Genomic DNA, 20460 nt, shown 5'->3' with positions numbered 1-20460 from the left:
GAAATCAATAACAACAACAACAAAAAGTTTTTAAAAAAGTAGATTCATGATAAGGAGGCAGTGAAGCATTTACATCCATTTTTAAAAAACTTATTTTTATTGATTTCAGAGAGGAAAGGAGAAGAGAAAACATCAGTGATGAAAGGGAATCGTGGGTCGGCTGCCTCCTGCACTCCCCTCACTGGGGATGAGTCCGCAACCTGGGCATGTGCCCTTGACGGGGAATCGAACCCGGGACCCTTCAGTCCACAAGCCGACGCTCTATCCACTGAGCTACACGGTCAGGGTACCCCCATTTTTGCTGTGGAATCCGTTTCTGTCGCCCCTAAAACTCCACCTGCGAGCAGGGACAGCGGACCTCCCAGGAGAAACACCAGTAAGAGCAGCCCCTTACCTGCTCATGTTCTGCCCTGAACCCGATCCCCACACACCCAAGGGACTCCCGGGGAGATAGTACAGCAAAGCATCATCCTCCCCAAAACTGGTGTTGCTCAGTGGATAGAGAACCGGCCTGCGGACTGAAGGGTCCCGGGTTCGATTCCGGTCAAGGGCATGTACCTTGGTTGCGGACACATCCCCGGTGGGAGGTGTGCATGAGGCAGCTGATCCATGATGTTTCTAACTCTCTCTCTCCTTCCTCTCTGTAAATAAAAATCAATAAAACACACACACACACACACACACACACACACACGCACCTATATATACACACATTCATATATATAAAAGCATCATCCTCCTCCCCTTCCTGAACCTCTGACAGCACTGACCCCGGAGGCCAGGAGATTCCAGGGGCACAAACCGCCAAGGATGCACCGGGGTGTGTGGGGGTGTGTGGCGGCCTCCCTCCCCGCTGCTATGAACCATCACCCGCTGGCACCCTCAGCAGCTGCGGGCAAGGCAACCCCCCCCACCCCCCCTCCCACCCCCCCTCCTAACACCCCCACACACCTCCCCTGGGTCGGGGCGCCTCTGCCTGGAAAGGTCACGTCACCTGCGGGAGGGGGACAGGCAGGTGGGCCGGGCCGGGTCCCCGCCGGACGCCGTGGGGTTGGGGTTTATTTTATTATTATTATTTTTTGGGGGAGGGAGTTGGGGTTTACGATGGCATGGTCCCTTCTTCCGTCAGGGGACCCGCTCCCCGCCACGCCCCGGGTCTCCCCCGGAGTCCCAGAAAACCCCGCCACAAAGCGTTCGCCCCGTCTCCTCCCCGAACCCCGCCAGGACCGACACCCCCTCAGGCCAGGCTGTGCCAGGAGCGCCAACCGCGGAGGACAGAACCGGGGGCTCAGCGACCCGCTGTGAGGAGCCCCCAGCCCGTAGGAGCCCGGGTCCAAGCGGCGGGGGTCCCGGCCCCCAGCCCGTCGGTTCCGAAATCCCCGTCCACTCACCTGCGCGGGGCGGGTCGGGGCCGCCTCCGCCGCCGCCGCCATCGTGCGAGCCTGCGCTTCGAGCGACGCGGGGACGGCGAGCACCCGGCGACCGCGGGGGTGAAGGGCGGGCGCACAGGCTCCTGGGAGGCGGAGGGCCTGCTGGGTAACAGACCAAGCGCCGGTGGCGGGGAGCCACCGCGCGGACCCCGGCGCCGGGTGAGGCCTGTCCGCCGCCCCCGCCCCGGAAGGCCGCCGCCCACGCCGACGAGCCGGACAAGAAGCGCCGACCCCGCGCTCGGCCTGTCAGGCCCCGCGGGACCCCCACCGCTGAGGCAAATGGCGACGGCGGAGAAAAACCCGGAAGTCCCGCCCCACGTACAGGAGCTTCCGGAAATGCTTCCCTCTATCCCGGGCCATCATTGGCCAGCGTCCGCGTCAGGCTCATGAAACACGGCCTTCTGGGTAACGTAGTTCCCCTCGCTCTCCCTCTAGCCCACGACGCGAGGAACGCCGTAACCGGGACGTCGTTCTGCGAGTCAGAGGCGCGCCGGCCACCGAAGCTGAGGGGGAAATGGAGGCCCTGGAGGCAGGGAACGTCGCCCCAGGTCCGGACAGGTGTAAGGTCGCGGGGCTGGTCCCCGGGCTCATCTGGCGCCTTCCCCATCCCCGCTGCCTCCTCCCCAGATTCGCGCCGGGAGAGACAGCGATGGGAAACGTAACGGAAAACCCTCCTGAGGAGGGCGCCGGAAGTCCCGCCTCCGTTCCTCGCGCCCCTGGCGCGCCTCACGCGCTCCACTGCCGCCGCACCCCGGATTTGTCGGTACCAGAGCCAACAGAACCGCGCCCGAACTGCCGAACCACGCCCTTCAGGCGACTCCCGAACCTCCGAACCACGGGTGACCTGGGAACTTCCGAACTTTGCCCTTCAGGTGACACCCCAACTCCCGAACCACCACTCCCTTCAGGTGCCGCCCCAACTTCGGAACCGCGCCCTTCAGGTGCCGCCCTGACGCCCAAACTTCCGAACCACGCCCTTCAGGTGACGCCCGATCCACGCCGTTGGGCCCAAGTCACTGGAGGGATGGATTTGCCCTCCGCCGAGGCCGGCCGGGAGGCCCGAGGGGAGGAGGCCTGGTGAGAGCGGGCCTCCCGCCTCCAGCGCGGCCCATCGGAGTCTCTGAGGCCACCGCGTCTGCCCGCCGTTGCAGACGGTAAGCACATCTACACAATCCCTTCAGCGCAACACCCAGTTTAGGGTTTGACCCAATAACTGAATTCCACCCTAGACCAGCGGTCGGTCGCCCAACGGTGGTCGGTGAGCTCCGAAAGGTTGGCGACTGCTGGCCTAGACAAGTTTACTTGTAAAACTATCCATCATACTCCACTCCTTGTCAGCTTGGCAGCCATACGCAGATCCTTAAACCATACTTTATTCCCCCCCCCCCCCAAAAAAAAAAAAAGATAGCCCGGCCAGCGTGGCTCAGTGTTTGAGCTTCTTTTTCACCTAGGAACCAGGAGGTCACGGTTCGATTCCCGGCCAGGGCACAGGCCCGGGTTACAGGCTCCATCCCCCTGGGGGGGGGGGCATGCAGGAGGCAGTTCTCTCCCTCTCCTTTTCTCTCTCTGAAATCAATAAAAATACATATTTTAAAAGAAGGATATACTTTTGTCTAACCAGATCAAATCTGGTATTGATCCATTGCTACAATACACATGATGGGTAATGTAGTATGATCCACTTGGATGTATTAACTTAATATTAAATTACCATATTGAGCCCTGACTAGTTTGGCTCAGTGGGCAGAGTGTCAGGCTGTGGATTGAAAGGTCCCTATCGAGGGCATGTACTGTACCTGGGTTGTGGGCTTGATTCCCAGCGGGGGGGGGGTGGGGTGGGGTGGGGGGGTGGGGGGGTGGGGGCATGCAGGAGGCAGCTGATCGATGTTTCATCGATGTTTCTGACTATCCCTCTCTCTTTCTCTCTGTAAAAAATCAATAAAAATATTTTAAAAGTTACCATATTGGAATGCCATGGGTGCCCCTTGTGGCTAACAAAGAAATGTGATTAGGGCTTTATACCTTTTTAAAAATATATATTTTTATTGATTCCAGAGAGGAAGGTAGAGGGAGAGAGAAACATCCATTATGAGAAAGAATCATTGATCTGCTGCCTCCTGCACACCTCATACTGGGGATAGAGTCCACAACCGAGGCATGTGCTCTTGACTGGAATCAAACCGGGACCCTTTGGTCCACAGGTCAATCCTCTAGAGCAATTTATTGATTGATTTTGGAGAGAGAAACTGATTTGTTCCTCTTTTAAAAAAAATATATTTTATTGATTTTTTACAGAGAGGAAGGGAGAGGGATAGAGAGTTAGAAACATCGATAAGAGAATCATCTATCAACTGCCTCTTGCACACCCTCTATTGGGGATGCACCCGCAACCAAGGTACATGCCCTTGACCGGAATCGAACCCGGGACCTTTCAGTCCGCAGGCTGACGCTCTTATCCACTGAGCCAAACCGGTTTCAACTGATTTGTTCCTCTTATTCATGCCCTCATTGGTTGCCTCTTGTACGAGCACTCACTGGGGATGGAACCCACAGCCTGGGTGTATGCTGACGATGCTCCTACCTCCGGAGCTCCCTGGCCAGGGCTCGCTCAAGATCTTCTGAGTCTGTAAACTGCCTCCAGTCGGGGCATTGGTTGCCACACCATGACTGTTTTTATGATCTGGGCTAGGTTTTGTTCGCTTAAACCCAGGACGTTCTGTTAACACAGATCCAGTGAGCGCTGAGTCGGCTGATTACATGTTTTGCTTCCAGGAACACCGTGATGCACCAGCCGATGCCGTGGGTCGGCCACCTCCGGCTGTTCCGGTTGCTGCCTGGGCCGTTGACGCCTGTGGGTGACCACAGCCACCTTCCTTTCGGCAATGGAGGGCCGCACCTGGCTCCCAGCGGGGGTGAGCAGGTCCTTTTTTCCCTTTAAAAAATTGTATTGAGTTTGTTGAGGTGACATTGGTTAATAAAATTACATAGGTTTCAGGTATACAGTTCTGATTTTATGTTTTGTTTACGTATTTTTAAATTTTATTTGTTATTGTTTGAAGTATTACAAATGGCAGTACACATGTCTCCTTTCCTCCCATTAGTTCTACAACACATCGTCTGTACATTGTCTGGTGTGTTCACAACCCCAAGTCTAGTCTCGTTCCATCGCCATCTGTCGGCCCTTTATCCTCTCCCACCTCCCCTCCCCCCGCTGTAATCACAATGCTGTTGTCTAGGTCTATGAGGTTGTTTGTGGGGTTTTGTTGGTTTTTTTTCCCCTCAGCCCCACAGTGAATAGGTCTTAAATGCCAAACCCGTTGTAACACTCGAATCTCCCTAAGCCTCCGAATCCCTCCTCCACATCAAACCAAGAGAGGTTGGGCACTTCCCTTTCGCTCACCTTTCGGTCTCTGGTTCAGCCAACCGCCCTGTCACAGCCCTTCCTGCGCCCCAAGCTGCCACATGAGATGCAGAATCTCTGCTCTGGGAGCCCCTGTCCTTCCATTCAGCCTGATCCGACTTGTCATCCCTTCCCCCCGTACCCCACCTCCTCAAGTCTCTCTTCTCCAGAGAAACTCAAGCAGTTCTTTTTTTAAATATATATTTTATTGATTTTTTACAGAGAGGAAGGGAGAGGGATAGAGAGTTAGAAACATCGATGAGAGAGAAACATCCATCAGCTGCCTCCTGCACACTCCCCACTGGGGATGTGCCCTCAACCAAAGTACATGCCCTCGACCAGAATCGAACCTGGGACCCTTGAGTCTGCAGGCCAATGCTCTATCCACTGAGCCACACCGGTCAAGGCAACAATGTACCTATATATATATATATATATATATATATATATATATATATATATATATATAGTTTTAAGTTTTAAAATTTGGCTCTCAAAAGAAATTTCAGTTGTTGTACTGTTGATATTTGGCTCTGTTAACTAATGAGTTTGCTGACCACTGCCCTAGGCCCTTCCGTGTTTCGCTGTCCTGTTTTTTTTGTTTTTTTTTTTTTTTTAAGGGTAAGATCCTTCTTTATATATTCACTAGTGGCCTGGTGCGTGAAAATGTGTGCACTCAGGGGAGGAGGGGTCCCTCATCCCGGCCTGCTCTCTCTCACAGTCCGGGACCCCTTGGGGGGATGTCCACCTGCCAGCTTAGGCCCACTCCCCGTGAGGTCAGGCCTAAGCTGGCATTCAGACATCCCTCTGGCAGCCTGGGAGCACTCGGGGCATGTCCTCCGCCAGCTTAGGCCACGGCCGGACATCCGAGGAGGTGGGAGAGGCTCCCACCGGCACCACTGCGCTCAAAGCCCTCAGCCCGGCTTGTGGCCGAGCAGAGCTCCCCCCGTAGAAGTGCACTGACCACCAGGGGGCAGCTCTTGCATTAAGCGTCTGCCCTCTGATGGTCAGTGCACATCATAGCGACCGGTTGTTCCCAGTTGTTTTGCCATTAGGGTCAATTTGCACATTATTATATTATATAGGATTTTTAAATTGACTTCAGAGAGGGAGAGGGAGAGAGAGATAGAAACATCAACGATGGAGGGAACCACCCATTGGTTGCCTCCTGCACTCACCACACTGGGAATGGAGCCTGCAACCCGGGCCTGTGCCCTGACCGGGAATCAAACTCTGACCTCCTGGTTCATAGCTCAACCCCTGAGCCACACTGGCTGGGCTCACTGTCTCCACCTTCAATAAACGTACTCTAAAATTAAAAAAAGAAAAGAAAAGGAGCCCTATTGCATCCTTCTTAGATTCTGTCATTTCTATCTAAGAAATGAAGGTGTTGCCCTGGCCGGTTCAGCTCAGTGGGCCGAGGACTGCAGGGTCCCGGGTTCGATTCCAGCCAAAGACACGTACCTTGGCCGCAGGCTCGACCCCTGGTCCTGGACAGTGTGAGTGCGAGAGGCAACCAATCGGTAGGTCCCTCTCAGATCGATGTTTCTCTCTCTGTCTCTCCTCCTCCCTTCCACTCTCTAAAAAAAACAAAACAAAACAATGCGAAGATATCGTGTGGCCTGGTGGGTGAGCGTCGCCCCAAGCACCAAGAGGTTACTTCGATTGATTCCCAGTCAGGGCACTTGCCCAGGTTGCGGGCTCAATCCCCAGGAGCGGGCGCGCAGGAGGCAGCTGATTGCTGTTTCTCTCATCAGTGATTCCCTCTCTCGCCTTCCCCTCTCTTTGTGGGAAAATAAAGGGCTCAGGTGAGCATTAACAGCTACAGATTGGTGGGATGAGGAGAGGAGGATGTGTAGGATCACTCCTCATTATCCCGGACAGGGAGGGCCTGGGGTATAAAACCCGCTGACCGCCACGCCGCCTCTTTCCTGGTCGCAGGCTGCGACCAAGACTCCTGCCAACCGACATGGCTCACAGCAGCCCTCCCGATGGTAAGTGCATCCCTGGCGAGGGTCTCCGAGCCCGGGTTTCGGGGAGAGATTGGGCTCGTCAGAAACTGGGCAGCTCCCGGCTGGGGGAGGGAGAGCCGGTTTCTGGCGTGCGCTGCCAACACCGGCTGCTGCCCATGCGTTTGGAGCGTGGAGAACATCACGGACACGCCGATGTCCAAGACCCGAGCCAGCTGGCCAGCGTGGCTCCGTGGTTGAGCATCAACCACGAACCAGGAGGTCGTGGTTCCATTCCCGGTCAGGGCACATGCCCAGGTTTCGGGCTTCATTCCCAGTGTGGGGTGTGCGGGAGGCAGCCAGTCCACGATTCTCTCTCATCATTGATGTTTCCCTCCCTCCCTCCCTCCCTCGCCTTTCCTCTTTTCTCTAAAAATCAATAAAAAGAAAATATTTTTTATGATTGTAAATGAGTGTTGAGATCAAACAATTGAATTAACGAGCAAGGGCTGTTTATAGAGAACAAAATTGTGAAACAATTTTCAAGTTTCTTTTCTCTCTGTTCTGTTCCTTAGTCACACACAGTTGAGTTAATTATACTAGTCAAGACTGACATTCGGTTATGGATCAGAACCAAGCCAATGTGTTGTTGTTGTTGTTAGCCTCAGCCTAGGATATATTTTTTTCCATTTATTTTAAAAATACATATTTTATTGATTTCAGAGAGGAAGGGAGAGAAGGAGAGAGAGAGAGAGAGAGAGAGAGAGAGAAATAACCCTGAGCTAAATTGGCTAGGGCCCCATTGATTTTTTAAATATACATATATATTTTTTAAGTATATTTTTATTGATTTCAGAGAGGAAGGAAGAGGTGGGGAGATAGAAATATCAGTGACGAGAGAGAATTAATCATTGATCGGCTGCCTCCTGTACACCCATTGCTGGGGATCGAGCCAGCAACTTAGGCATGTGCCCTTGACTGGAATCAAACCCGAAACCCTTGAGTACATAGTGGATGCTCTAATCACTGAGAAACTGGGTAGGGCTGAGTTTTATTCTTTATCCACTTGGTTTCCTTAACCACTCCTATTCATTTCCACCTTATCCATTGGCATCAAGGATGAGAGAGAACCATCAGATCGGCTGCCTCCTGCACGCCCCACACTGGGGATCAAGCCCAAAACCCGGGCACGTGCCCTGACTGGAAATCCAAGCAAGACCTCGAAGTTCAACCACTGAGCAACACCGGCTGGGCACTGCTCAATTTTTTATGTGGATGAGTAAATGTATGATCATCATCCTTTAAAAAAATGTATTTCTTATTGATTGATTTTTAGAGAGAGAGGGAGGTGAGAGAAAAAATATTGATCTATAGCTATTAGTTGCCTCCTGCACACACCCTGACTGGGGCTGGAACCTGCCACCTTTCGGAACCTGAGATGGCGCTCCAGCCAATTGAGCCATTTGGCCAGGACTCCTCCTCCCCCCGCCCCCTTCCCCGTGCTTTAAAAAATGTTCTGGGAACTGATCCTCCTCCTTCCTCTCCTCCTCCCCCTGCCCTGTCCCTCCTCCTCCTCCTTTCTCTTCTCCTCCCTATCCTCTTCTCCCTCTTCCTCCTCCTCCTCCCCATACTGGTTTGGTGGTGATGACCTCCTTTAGCCTTTTCTGGTCTGTGAAGCTGTTTATCTGACCTTCAATTCCGAATGATAGCTTTGCTGGGTAGAGTACTAGATGTACCGGTTAATAATGGCAGATTTTGTAATCAAAGAGAACACGATAATTTCAAGGGAAACATCAAAACTGCTTTATTCAGCCCAAACCAGTTTGGCTCAGTGGATGGAGTGTCGGTCTGCAGACTGAAAGGTCTCAGGTTCGATTCCGGTCAAGGGCATGTACATTGCTTGCGGGCACATCCCCAGTGGGGGGTGTGCAGGAGGCAGCTGGTCAATGTTTCTCATCGATGTTTCTAGCTCTCTATCTCTCTCCCTTCCTGTCTGTAAAAAATCAATAAAATATGCTAAAAAATGCAACAAAACAAAACAAAAAACCAAAAAAAAACCCAACCTGCTTTATTCAAAGTAATGTCCATTGCTAGCTACACATTCCCCATCTTCCAAGTTATTTGTGGATACCGTCCCAATAGAACTTCTTGTTTTGAGGCAAACCATTCAGAGACCCTCTTTTCCATTTCTTTGTATCTTTTTTTTAATTTTTTATTATTTTTTTATTTTTTATTTATTTTATTTATTTTTTGTATTATAAATGTATTTTTTATTGATTTTTTTAAAATCAATCTTTATTGTTCATATTATTACAAAGGTTCCTCATTCTTTGTATCTTTTGAAATACTGCACGGAAAGTGCGAGTGCCATCGATCGGAACAAGTGGTCATCAAAGGAGCAAGGGCTGGTGAACACCGCGAGTGGGTTAATACTTCCCAGGCAAGATCTTTTAACGTCTTTTTAACTGGTTTTGAAGTGTGTGATGGTGCATCATCATGAAGCAAAATTACTTTTCCGTGTCTTCTGGAACATTCTGGTCGTTTTATGATCAAAGCTTGTTTCAAATTGATTTTTTGTTGTTGGTAACGATCAGTATTAACGGTTTCACCTGGTTTTAGAAGCTCATAATGCACCACACCTTCCCGATCCCACCAAACACAGAGCATTGTCTTCTTTCCAAAGCGATTTGGCCTTGCAGTCGATGTTGATGGTTGACCTGGATCATCCCATGATTTTGTGCATTTGGGATTTTCAAAATAAATCCACTCTTCATCTCCAGTCACAATTCAATGCAAAAAAGACTTTCTTGCTGTTGAAGCAACATTTTACTGATGATTTTTCGGTTTTCCATTTGTCTTTCGTTCAGTTGATGTGGTGCCCATTTTCCTTCCTTTAAAATCTTTCCCAATTACTTGTAAATGATCAGAAGTTGTTTGCTGAGCAACGTTCAATCTTTCTTCAGGTTTTTGAGTTTGACACGCATCTTCACCCAATAATGCTTGTCATTGTTGGTCTTCACACTTTTTGGTTGTCCTGGGCATTCTTTGTCTTTCACATCGAAATCATTACTTTTAAAGTGTTTAAACCAGCGTTCACAAGTATCTTGAGATGAGCATGTTCACCATAAGCTTCCCGAAGTATACGATCGCTTCCAGCAGCACTCTCCTTCAAAATAAAGTAATGGATTAGAACGTCCCACAAGCCAAAACCCGTTTGCTCAGTGGATAGAGCGGCGGCCTGCTGACTGAAAGGTCCCCGGTTCGATTCCGGTCAAGGGCATGCATCTTGGTTGCGGGCGCATCCCCAGTAGGGGGTGTGCAAGAGGCAGCTGATTGATGATTCTCTCATCGATGTTTCTAACTCTCTATCCCTCTCTCTTCCTCTCTGTAAAAAATCAATAAAATATATTTTTAAAACGTCCCACAAATGCTCTTTTTTTTTTGGCACGAAATTTGACATTTTTAGGTGTAAAAATATCTATGATGTTAACATCATAAAAATTTGATGTTTGAAATTTTAAAGCTTGTTGTCAATACAACAAAATAGCATACATATCAAATCACATATATATCAAAATATGTGTAACTCCATCTAGTGAAAAAAATATGCATTATTAACTGGTACACCTAGTAATCTTGGCTGTAGGTCATTGCTATTCATCACTTGGCTTATTTCTTGATACTACCTTCTGGCCGGCCACATTTCTGTTGAGAAATCAGTTGACAGTCATATGCAGGGGTGCTCCCTTATAGGTAACTAATTTTTTCTCTTGCTGTTTTTAAGATTTTCTCTTTGTCTTAGCCCTTGGCATTTCAATTTTAATGTGTTTTGGTGGGCCTCTTTGGATTCCTCTTGTTTGGGACTCTCTGGGATTCCTGAACTTGTAAGTCTTTTTCTTTCACCAGGTGGTGGAAGTTCCTGCCCCACAGGCACAGAGTCCAGATCCTCCCCGTCTGTCCCTGGCCCCCCAGTGCTGGAGCTGCCACAGGATGCTGCCACCCAGCGCTGGAGCTCAGAGGGAGCAGGACCATGTACGTTTGTGTGCTGGCCCTTTAAGAGGAACTGCCTGGGTCTCTGGCAGCCTCCCTGTCATTCAATCCCCCTGGTTTTGACAGCCCGAAGCTATGGGGACTTCTCTTCCCAGCTCTGTAACCCTGGGCTGGGGGGCTGGGCTGGGGCTGGGACCTGTTGCTTCTCATTGGAGGCCTCTGGAGCGGAGAGATCCTCCCGATTAAAAGCCCCACAAGTGGGTGTTGGACCAACCTGTTCCACACGTCTTGGCTGTGGTACCTATTTCTTTTTAAATTTTTTATTACATTTTTATTTTTATTTTTAAAAATATTTTTATTTCAGTGAGAAAGGGAGGAGGAGAGATAGAAACATCAACGATGAGAAAGAATTATTGCTGCCTCGAGCAGGCCCCTCCTCTAGAGATTGAGCCCATAATCCGGGCCCCTAATCTTCAGGCCCACCAAGGTTCTATCAATTGAGCAAAACAGGCTAGGGGTTCTTGCTTTTTTTTTTTTTTTTTTAACCTTTTTAAAAATATTTTTTTATTGTTTAAAGTATTACATATGGTAGTACATACATCTCCTTTTTCCCCCTTTGACCTTCCCCCAGCTTCCCCTCCCCCCAGTGTCTGTGTCCATTGGTTGTGCCTATATGCATGCATACAAGTCCTTTGGTTGATCTCTTTGCCCTCTCGCCAACACTCCCCACCTTCCTGCTGTAATTTGACAGTCTGTTCGGTGCTTTGCTGCCTCTGTGTCTATCTTTTTGTTCCTCACATTATAATGTTCTTTATTTTCCATAAATGAGAGAGATCGTGTGATATTTTTCTTTCACTGCCTGGCTTATTTCACTTAGCATAATGCTCTCCAGCTCCATCCATGCTGCTGCAAATGCTAAGAGCTCCTTTTTTACAGCAGCGTGGTATTCCTTGTGTAGATGTGCCTCAGTTTTCTAACCCAGTCATCTGCTGAGGGGCATTTGGGCTGTCTCCAAATCCTAGCTATGGTGAATTGTGCTGCTATGAACAGGTTCTTGCTTCTTGTATGTGTCCTGACCAGAGATTGAATGAGCACTGTGGGGGTATTGGGATAACGATTTAATCAACGAAGATACCCAGGTAGGGACTTGCATGGTTTTTGAAAACGGCCAACCTTGCCGTAGCCTGTTTGGCTCAGTGGATAGTGTCTGCCTGCGTACTGCAGGGTCCCGGTTCCATACCGGTCAAGGGCATGCACCTCCTAGGTAGGCTGGATCCCCGGACCTGGTTGGGCATGTGCGAAGGTAACCAATTGCTGCGTCTCTCTCACACCAATGTTTCTCTCTCTCTCTCCATCCCTCCGTCTCTAAAATTTAATGAAAAAATATCCTCAGGTGAGGATTAACCAAAAAGGAGAATAGAAACAAAACAAAACAGAACAGGTGCCCTCGATTCCCAGGTCAGGGCATTCAGATCAGCTGAGAGATCAGGTGGAGGGTCACCCGGGGTGTTTAAGGCCTTTCTGATCTCTTCCCTGGAGGGTTCTGGTGGTACCACTTGCCACGAGGAAATGAGAGACCTGAGGCCTGAATGTGTGCACAGAGTCATTACATGATTCCTCTCCTACCCTCTCCACAGCCGTGCCTCACCGCCGAAGGCGCGTCAGGTTCACGGAGGATCAGGTGGAAACACTCAGGAAGGCATTCAAGAAGAATTGTTTCCCAGACGAAGCTACCGTGGAAAGCTGGCTGCAGGCCTGGGCCTCGAAGAGTCTGCAGTCGAGGTAACCGGCTCTACCCCAACAGGAAGCAGGAAGCACAGCCGGGAGGGCCATGGACGGAGCACGTATTCCATGCCAGGGATCCGAGGGCTTCGTGTGGGGGATCTTTTCTTGTTGTTTAATTTTTAAGAACATATATTGATTGATTTCAGAGGAGAAGGGGGAGGGGAAGAGAGAGAGAAGCATCAGATGAGAGCCTCCTGCTCACTCCACACTGGGGATCAGACCCACAACCCAGGCATCAAACCTGTGACCTCCTTCTGCCGAGACCGGTTTGGCTCAGTGGATAGAGCGTCGGCTTGGGGACTGAAGGGTCCTGGGTTCGATTCTGGTCAAGGGCATGTACCTTGGTTGCGGGCATATCCCCAGTAGGGGGTGTGCAAGAGGCAGCTGGTCGATGACTCTCTCTCATCGATGTTTCTAACTATCTCTCTCCCTTCCTCTCTGTACAAAATCAATAAAAATAAATTAAAACAAACAAAACCAAAAAAAACCTATGACCTCCTAGTTCATAGGTGGACGCTCAATCATCAAGCCACACTGGCCAGGCTGTTATTTAATTTTTAATTTTTCGCTTATAGGGAGAGAGGGAGAGCAGGAGAGAGAGAAACATGATCAGAGAGAAGCATCATCGCCTGCCTCCTGCCCGCCTCCTAGTAGGGATCTAGCCCGAGACCTGGGCGTGTGTCCTGACTGGGAATGGAGCCGGCCACTCTCGGTGCCTGGGTGGATGCTCAGCCCCAGAGCAGTACCCGCCGGGCTTGAGTTGGTTCTTGTTTTAAAACAAACAAACATCGCTTGCACTTTATTATTATTACTTCTTTGTTAATCCTCACCTGAGGATATTTTTTCCACTGATATTTAGAGAGAGTGAAAGGGAAGTAAGAGAAACATGGTACGTGCCTTGACCGGGAATTGAACCTAGGATCCTTCAGTTCACAGACTGATGCTCTATCCACTGGGCCAGACAGGCTCGGGCTTGAGTTGACCCTTCAGTACATTATCAGCACAGCATCCATTTAAGAGCATAAAACATGATTAAGGCTCAGACTGTTGGGTGTCATCCTGTGCACCGAGAGGCCTCAGTTTGATTCCTGGTCAGGGCCCATGCCTGAATTTGGGGCTAGATCCCTGGTAGTGGAGGGCAGGAGGCCGCAGATGGATGTTGATGTTTCTCTCTTGTCCATGTTTCTCGGTGAAATCAGTTAAACATACTTTTAGAAATGGTTATTCTGCCAAAACCGGTGTGGCTCAGTGGATAGAGTGTTGGCCTGCGGACTGAAGGGTCCTGGGTTCGATTCCCGTCAAGGGCATGTGCGTTGGTTGCGGGCACATCCCCAGTAGGGGATGACTCTCTGTAAAAAATCAATAAAACATATTAAAAAAAAGAAAAAGAAAAAAGAAATGGTCATTCCAGCAATCGATGCCAAGACGAGATTGTGAAGGTCCATGTGCCAAGCTCTGGCTGAGTGGCTGAGAGCCAGTCCCAGGGGACAGAGCTCACAGTAACCCTGGGCCTGTTTCCTCCTTAGGATTGGTTTCAGAACCGAAGATCCTGGTACCCCATGCAGGTGCCCAGGACCCCTGAGGGGAAAGCCAGGGCCGAGACCACGACCAGCAGCGCCCTGAGGAGACGATTCCAGGTGAGGAGCCGGCCCGGTCCTGCCCGGCAGAGCCTCGCGTGCCAGAGCAGCCCCGTCTGGTGCCGAGCAGCCGGTGCTGGGCCTGGGACGGATGCTCTCGGGGCCCCGGGGCGGTGTCTTCTGGTGGCGAAGGGCTCACAGGTCAGCGTGGCCCCGGGAATGTTCCCCCCATGGCCCCTGCCTCTGTCTTCCTGTTCCACTTAGTGAGCACGGACCGTTTGTGTTGTTGTTGTTGTTGTTGTATGTGTCTGTGAGAGAGAGAGAGAGAGAGAGAGAGAGAGAGACTCAATTGTTTTCCTTCCTGTGATCGGACATGCAACCTTTGTGGTGCACAGGATGATGTTCGAACCAGTGGAGCCACCTGGCCAGGGCTGGACCTTTTTTTAAAATTTCTTTTTTATTTTATTAAAAAAAAAATCTTTAACATTGAAAGTTTTACTTATGTCCCTCTTCTCCCCCACAAGGCCAGGAAGGTGCCAGGAGGAGGTTGGGAAATTTGACTTTTACTTTCCGACCTGGTAGACCTCACAGGGAATGTCAGTGGTCTCTGTTTTCTTTTTTTCATCTTTTTAATTCCTTTTTCCTCCTCCTTCCTTTCTTTGTTTTGTTAATCCTCACCTGAGGATTGTTTTTCTGTTGCTTTGCAGAGAGAGTGGGAGGGAGGGAGGGGGGGGGTGAGAAATGTGGATGTGAAAGAGACACATCCATCAGACCCGCAGCCCAGGCACATGCCTGGATTGGGGATGGTGCACATCCGATGCTCCAACCCCAGAGCCAGCCACATGGGCCAGGCTAGTGCTGCTGCTTTTAAAAAATAGTTGTTATTTATTTTTCTAGAGACAAAGGGAGGGAGAAGGGTAGAGAGAAACATGGACCGGCTGCCTCCTGCAGAGCTCTCGCTGGGGATGGAGGCCGCATCGCAGGCCTGTGCCCCGACCGGAGTCCACCCATGACCCCCTGGTTCACGGGGCCAATGCCCAAACCTCGGTCATTTTATTTATTTATTTATTTATTTAAAAAAACTTGTTGATTTCAGAGAGGACGGGAGAGGGAGAGGGAGACATCAGAGCTGAGAGGATCATGGATCGGCTGCCTCGATCAAGCCCACAACCTGGGCCTGTGCCCCGACCCGGAATCGAGCCGTGATCTCCTGGTTCCTAGGTCGGGCACTCAGCCCCTGAGCCACGCCGGCCGGGCTCATTTTACTGTTTGTATCTGGAAGTTATTTTATTTTTATTTTAAAGCCTCCGACAGGCAGACGTCCAGAGCGGCCCGTTCCGGGAAGCTCGCTGAGTCCACCCTGACCGGGCCGAAGCCTTCACCGCTGACGGACGCTGGGCGCCCACTGGCGGGTGCGCGGGCCCGGGCGGCTGCGGCCGCGCAGCAGGAGGACAGGGGCCTGGCCGCTCCCCCTGCGGCTGCTGCCCGCCGGCTCTGAAGCTGCGAGGCGGGAAGGGCCTGCCTGTCCTCTGGAACTCGTCGGCCTGTCGACGGATTCGGGCAAACGCCATGGAAGCAGGTGTGCTATGGTGATTTCTTTTTAAAATTCTCCTTACTGACCAGAGGGAAACGCCCACCGGCGCCTCCTGTATGAGCGGCCGTGTGCGCCCTCCGTGGGAAGGAACCGGCAGCTTCTGGTGCACAGGAGGCTGTCACCAGCCGAGCCACCCGCCAAGGGCATGGGCCCGGTGCAGGCTGGATCCCCAGTGTGGGGCGTGCAGGAGGCAGCCGGTCCATGATTCTCATCATTGATGCTTCTCTCTGTCTCTCTGTATCTCTGTCTCGGTTTCTCTCTCTCTCTCTCTCTCTCTCTCTCTCTCTCTCTCTCTCTCTCTCGTTGTCTCCCCCTCTCCCTTTCCCTCTATGAAATAAAAAAATATTTTTTAAAAAGCTTAAAAACCAATCAAATAAAAAAATTGAAATCAAATTAATATAATGAGATAGAACAATTGGTATAAAAGCAGCAATGAAGGAGTCAGAAGAACGTGTATTGGCAGAGGCGCCTGGTGTCCGCTGCACCTGGAGCACAAGGGCCTTCTATCAATAGTTGGCTTTTATCACCACCCAGTGGCCACGCAGCGGAACTGCCACAAAGGCACAAACCCGGAGGCATTGGCGGCCACAAACATTCAGACAGGCTCACTGTCCAGGCCGGAGAACACGACGCGCCCAGGAGGAACTGCAGGGCTGCTGTTTTCTCCTGAACGCTCGGACAGTAAGGGCAGAAGAAGGCAGCTGTCCCGGGGCCGGGTCCCCGGGGCCGCCGGCTGCGATGCTTCCTCGCACCCGGAAGAACGTGGCGCTGGATAGGCCCAGGATGTGGGCTCCGTGCCCACCAGGGAGGGCACCTAGGAGAACCAACCAGTGAACGCACGAGTGGGTGCAGCGGCATGGCGATGCTGCTCTCTCCCCTCCTCTTCCTCTCAAATCACTAAGTTAGAAGGGGAGGGAGAGGGAAAGAGCCAGCCTGGCCGGGGAGCTCAGCTGGCAGAGCATCGTCCCCAGATGCCGAGGTTTTTCCTAAAATCTTTACTGTTGGAGGCATCGCCTTGGTCCCCCCCCTGTCTCCCCCCTACCTTCCTCGTCCCCCCTTCTCCCTCCTTACACCTTCCCCGTCTCCTTCCCCTTCCCCCTCCTTCCACCAGAGTTGTGGGTGTGATTCCTGGTCAGGGCGCATTCACGAAGCAACCAATGAATGAATGCATTGGTCAGTGGGACAACAAGCCCATGTTTTAAAAAAGTTTTCTGATTTTTAATTTATTTTTAAAAAATATTTTTGATTTAGCCGAAACTGGTTTGGCTCAGTGGTAGAGCGTTGGTCTGTGGACTGAAAGGTCCCGGGTTCGATTCCGGTCAGAGGCATGTACGTTGGTTGCAGGCACATCCCCGGTAGGGGGTGTGCAAGAGGCAGCTGGTCGGTGTTTCTCTCTCATCGACGTTTCTAGCTCTATCTCCCTCCCTCTCTGTAAAAAATCAATAAAAATATATTTAAAAAATTTTTTTTTGATTTAAATTTTTTTTTTTTTTTTTTTTTTTTTTACAGAAAGGGAGAGAGCTAGAGAGCTAGAAACATTGATGAGAGAGAAACATCCATCAGCTGCCTCCTGCACATCTCCTACTGGGGATGTGCCTGCAGCCAAGGTACATGCCTCTGACAGGAATCGAACCTGGGACTCTTAATCCCTTCCCCTCTTTTAGCCCCTAAAGCCCCTCCCATCTGGCTACAGCAGTTTGTTCTCTGTTCAGGTTTATCGTTAAAAAGCCAGGGGTGCCCGCAGCCACAGTGCAGGGGGCAGCGGTGAGCGATGGGGAGGGAACCAGTGGCACCACCCACGTGTCACTGCAGCGTCGCTCTGAGCCCCTGCAGCTGCCCGAGGCGGACACGTCCAGCACGCACAGCGACGTACGGGCCCGGGGTGGGGCGGCCGGTACCCCAGGCACGGGCAATCCAGACATACAACACGCCTGCTTTTAGTCGAAGTATGTCACAAACATTGTATGACACATACTTAATTTAACCGTTCGTTTTGGGTCCACCGGTGTGGCTCAGTGGGTGAGCATCAAACTGTGAACCAGGAGGTCAGGGTTCGATTCCCGGGCAGGGCACAGCCCCGGGTTGCCGGCTCAATGCCCTGTGTGGGGTGTGCAGGAGGCAGCCGGTCCAAGATTCTCATCTCCCTCCCCCTGTCTGACATCAATAAAAGTGTGTGTGTGTGTATATATATGAATGCACCAAAACCGGTTTGGCTCAGTGGATAGAGCGTCGGCCTGTGGACTGAAAGGTCCCGGGTTTGATTTCGGTCAAGAGCATGTACCTTGGTTTCAGACACATCCCCGGTAGGAGGTGTGCAGGAGGCAGCTGATCGATGATTCTCTCTCATCGCTGTTTCTAACTCCCCCTCTCCCTTCCTCTCTGTAAAGAAAATAAAATATGTATATAAGAAAAGAATTCACATATGAGCATCTCTACCTGCATGGATGTGCGAGGTTAACACTGTGGGCATGGGATCATTCCATAGACTCTGTCTGAAGGGAGCAAGCGTGTCAAACTCGAGGCCCGTGGGCCACATGCCTCGTTACCTGGCCATGTTAGCCTCTGAGTTTGGCACGCTTGGTTTAGAGTCTCCTCTCCACACAGCCACCGTCTACTTAGAATGATGATTTTTTAAAAATGTACATTTTATTGAATTTTTACAGAGAGGAAGGGAGAGGGAGAGAGAGTTAGAAACATTGATCAACTGCCTCCTGCACCCCCCCCCCCCAACTGGGGATGTGCCCACAACCAAGGTCCATGCCTTTGACCGGAATCGAACCTGGGACCTTTCAGTCCGCAGACCGATGCTCTATCCACTGAGCCACACTGGCTAGGGCAGAATGATGATTTTTTTTTTTTTTTAAGAGCTTTTGGAAAAACCACACACACCCACACACACACCCCAACAATGGGGAGAAGCAGCCCCGCCAGGGAGCACCGGTCCGAGGTTCTGATCTGTGATGAGTAAGGGGGGTGGGGGCGGGCGATCTCCAGACTCCCTCCCGGTGGAGAGCAATGTGGTTGGGGGCAGAGCCAGGGCCCGTTCCCCGGGGCATTCAAGGCATTGTCCCTCCTGGGGTGCGAGGGGGCCTCGGGCGGGGACAGGCTCGGGGCTTGGGAGCCAGGCGAACTGGACCCTCCCGGGGGCTCCCTGCGGGGAGAGAGACAGGAGTGGACGCTGCTTTCATGTCTCTCTCCTTTGTCAGGGTTCTCGCTATTATCCTCAAGTGTCTGCGGCCGGGGCCTCGCCAGCGCTGGGGGAGGCGGGAGGCGCGGGGCTGAATGGGGGCCGGAGCCGGGAGCCCCGCACCCAGCTCATTAGGAGTCAGCAGGGGCTGCAGGGACCATTTTCTCTTTTCTCTCCTTTCTCTCGCCGGCCCCTCTTAACGAAGGCTGCAGGCCTGAGTGGGCACCCCCTGGGTGGGCAGGGAGGGGGCCATTCCCTCCAGCCCGGACCACCCCAGGGCTCAAGGGTCTCCGCTGGAGGCGGCAGGAACGGCTGCCATGGAAACTGTGGCTGGCGTGGGGGATGGAGTGTAGAGGGAGACAGAGAGAGAGAGACAAAGACAGAGGCAGAGAGAGACAAAGACAAAGAGAGAGACACAGAGAGAGACAGAAACAGAGAGACAAAGACAGAGACGCACAGAGACAGAGAGACAAAGGCACAGAGAGAGAAACAGAGACAGAGAAAAAGACAGCGAGCGAGAGACAAAGAGACCCAGAGACAGACATACAGAGAGACAGAGGGATGGATGGATGGGTGGGTGGGTGGGTGGGTGGACTATTGGTATATTTTTGTTTTGTTAACCCTCCCTGGAGGACATTTTTTTACACTAATTTTTCTTAGAGAGTAGAAAGGAAAAAATGAGAGAGAGAGAGAGAGAGAGAGAGAGAGAGAGAGAGAGAGAGGTCAGTTGCAGTCGGCCACACTCGCTGACCAGGGCTGGGGTCAAACCGGAAGCCAATGTGCCCTCGGCCGGGAATTGAGCCTTCCATGCGCAGACGGACGCTCTCAGCCCGGCTTCGCCCTCCGCTCCGGGCAAACCTGCCTCGGGAGACCTTTGTCAGGTCTGAGGGCGCCCCGGCTGGCACCCCGGCACCCAGGGGGCGGGGGCCAGGCACCGGCGGTCCCCCAGCCGTGACTGCACACACACTCACGCCTGCCCCTCCACACGCCCAGCAGCCCATCAGAAAGTACGAGGTGAGGCTGACTGGAGGGGCCCAGGCTGTGGAGCCCCACACACTGGAGAGGCCGTCCTGGGGTCCACAGGCAACAACGGAAAACACAGTTAACGGGACCCTTCACCGTACCCCCTCCCACCGCGCCTTCGAAATCCGATCCCTGTGTCACCGCTCTTGTATTTTCCAGTGCGTGTTTTATTTTTGTTTTACTTATTTTTTACTCTCCAGTGAGTGTCTCATACTCTGCAATTCATGCCGCATGACAATTCACGCTGCATGACAAGGGCTGGGCCCGGTGCCTGCAGTAAGTACCAGGGACTCTGGCTAACCACGTCACGTGCTGCGCATAATGGCCAGCAGAGGGCGCCGTGAGAATACAACGGAGTTCCTTTAAAAAAAATTTTTTTTTTAAAAATATATTTTTATTGATTTCAGAGAGGAAATGAAAAGGAGATTGAGCCAAACCAGCTAGGGCACCGAGTTCCTTTTTTAAAAATGTTTTTATTGGTTTCTATTTTTACGTTTTTAAAATTTATTTGTTTTTAATAGCATT

The 20460-nt window shown here is 51.5% G+C and overlaps 2 protein-coding genes across 4 annotated transcripts in view; one reads left to right on the top strand and one right to left on the bottom strand.

Annotated features, from left to right (window-relative positions):
* LOC311633568 (uncharacterized protein) overlaps positions 1 to 1718 on the bottom strand; it is a 36766-nt gene extending 35048 nt beyond the window's left edge. The window contains exon 1 of one of the 3 annotated variants that reach the window (XM_084906377.1): positions 1392 to 1718. In XM_084906377.1, the coding sequence (XP_084762503.1) occupies positions 1392 to 1433 (42 nt within the window). In that variant the 5' untranslated portion in view covers positions 1434 to 1718. The remainder of the gene's footprint in view (positions 1 to 1391) is intronic. The other 2 variants (XM_084906376.1, XM_084906375.1) reach the window with 2 other exon arrangements.
* Positions 1719 to 1868: 150 nt separating this feature from the next.
* On the top strand, positions 1869 to 20309 carry LOC311633644 (uncharacterized protein). Its single transcript, XM_084906611.1, has 7 exons — positions 1869 to 2584; positions 4203 to 4342; positions 6772 to 6824; positions 10686 to 10811; positions 12407 to 12551; positions 14081 to 14191; positions 20136 to 20309. The coding sequence occupies exons 2-7, from the start codon at positions 4313 to 4315 to the stop codon at positions 20136 to 20138; spliced, it is 468 nt and encodes a 155-aa protein (XP_084762737.1). The 5' UTR covers positions 1869 to 2584; positions 4203 to 4312; the 3' UTR covers positions 20139 to 20309.
* The last annotated feature ends 151 nt before the right edge of the window (positions 20310 to 20460 follow it).

This window comes from Pipistrellus hanaki (assembly GCF_964339955.1).
Source record: "Pipistrellus hanaki genome assembly, chromosome: 15".
Taxonomy (NCBI): domain Eukaryota; kingdom Metazoa; phylum Chordata; class Mammalia; order Chiroptera; family Vespertilionidae; genus Pipistrellus; species Pipistrellus hanaki.
The sequence above is the reverse complement of the archived record's forward strand: the minus strand, read 5'-3'. Positions and strand labels throughout refer to the sequence as shown.

What these genes read in the sequence shown, in the direction of transcription:
- LOC311633644 (XM_084906611.1), top strand. Translation starts at nt 4,313, where the DNA reads ATGGAGGGCCGCACCTGGCTCCCAGCGGGG. An exon ending in TCACAGCAGCCCTCCCGATG is followed by an intron (nt 6,825 to 10,685) that starts GTAAGTGCATCC and finishes TTCTTTCACCAG; the next exon opens with GTGGTGGAAGTTCCTGCCCC. An exon ending in TCGAAGAGTCTGCAGTCGAG is followed by an intron (nt 12,552 to 14,080) that starts GTAACCGGCTCT and finishes TTTCCTCCTTAG; the next exon opens with GATTGGTTTCAGAACCGAAG.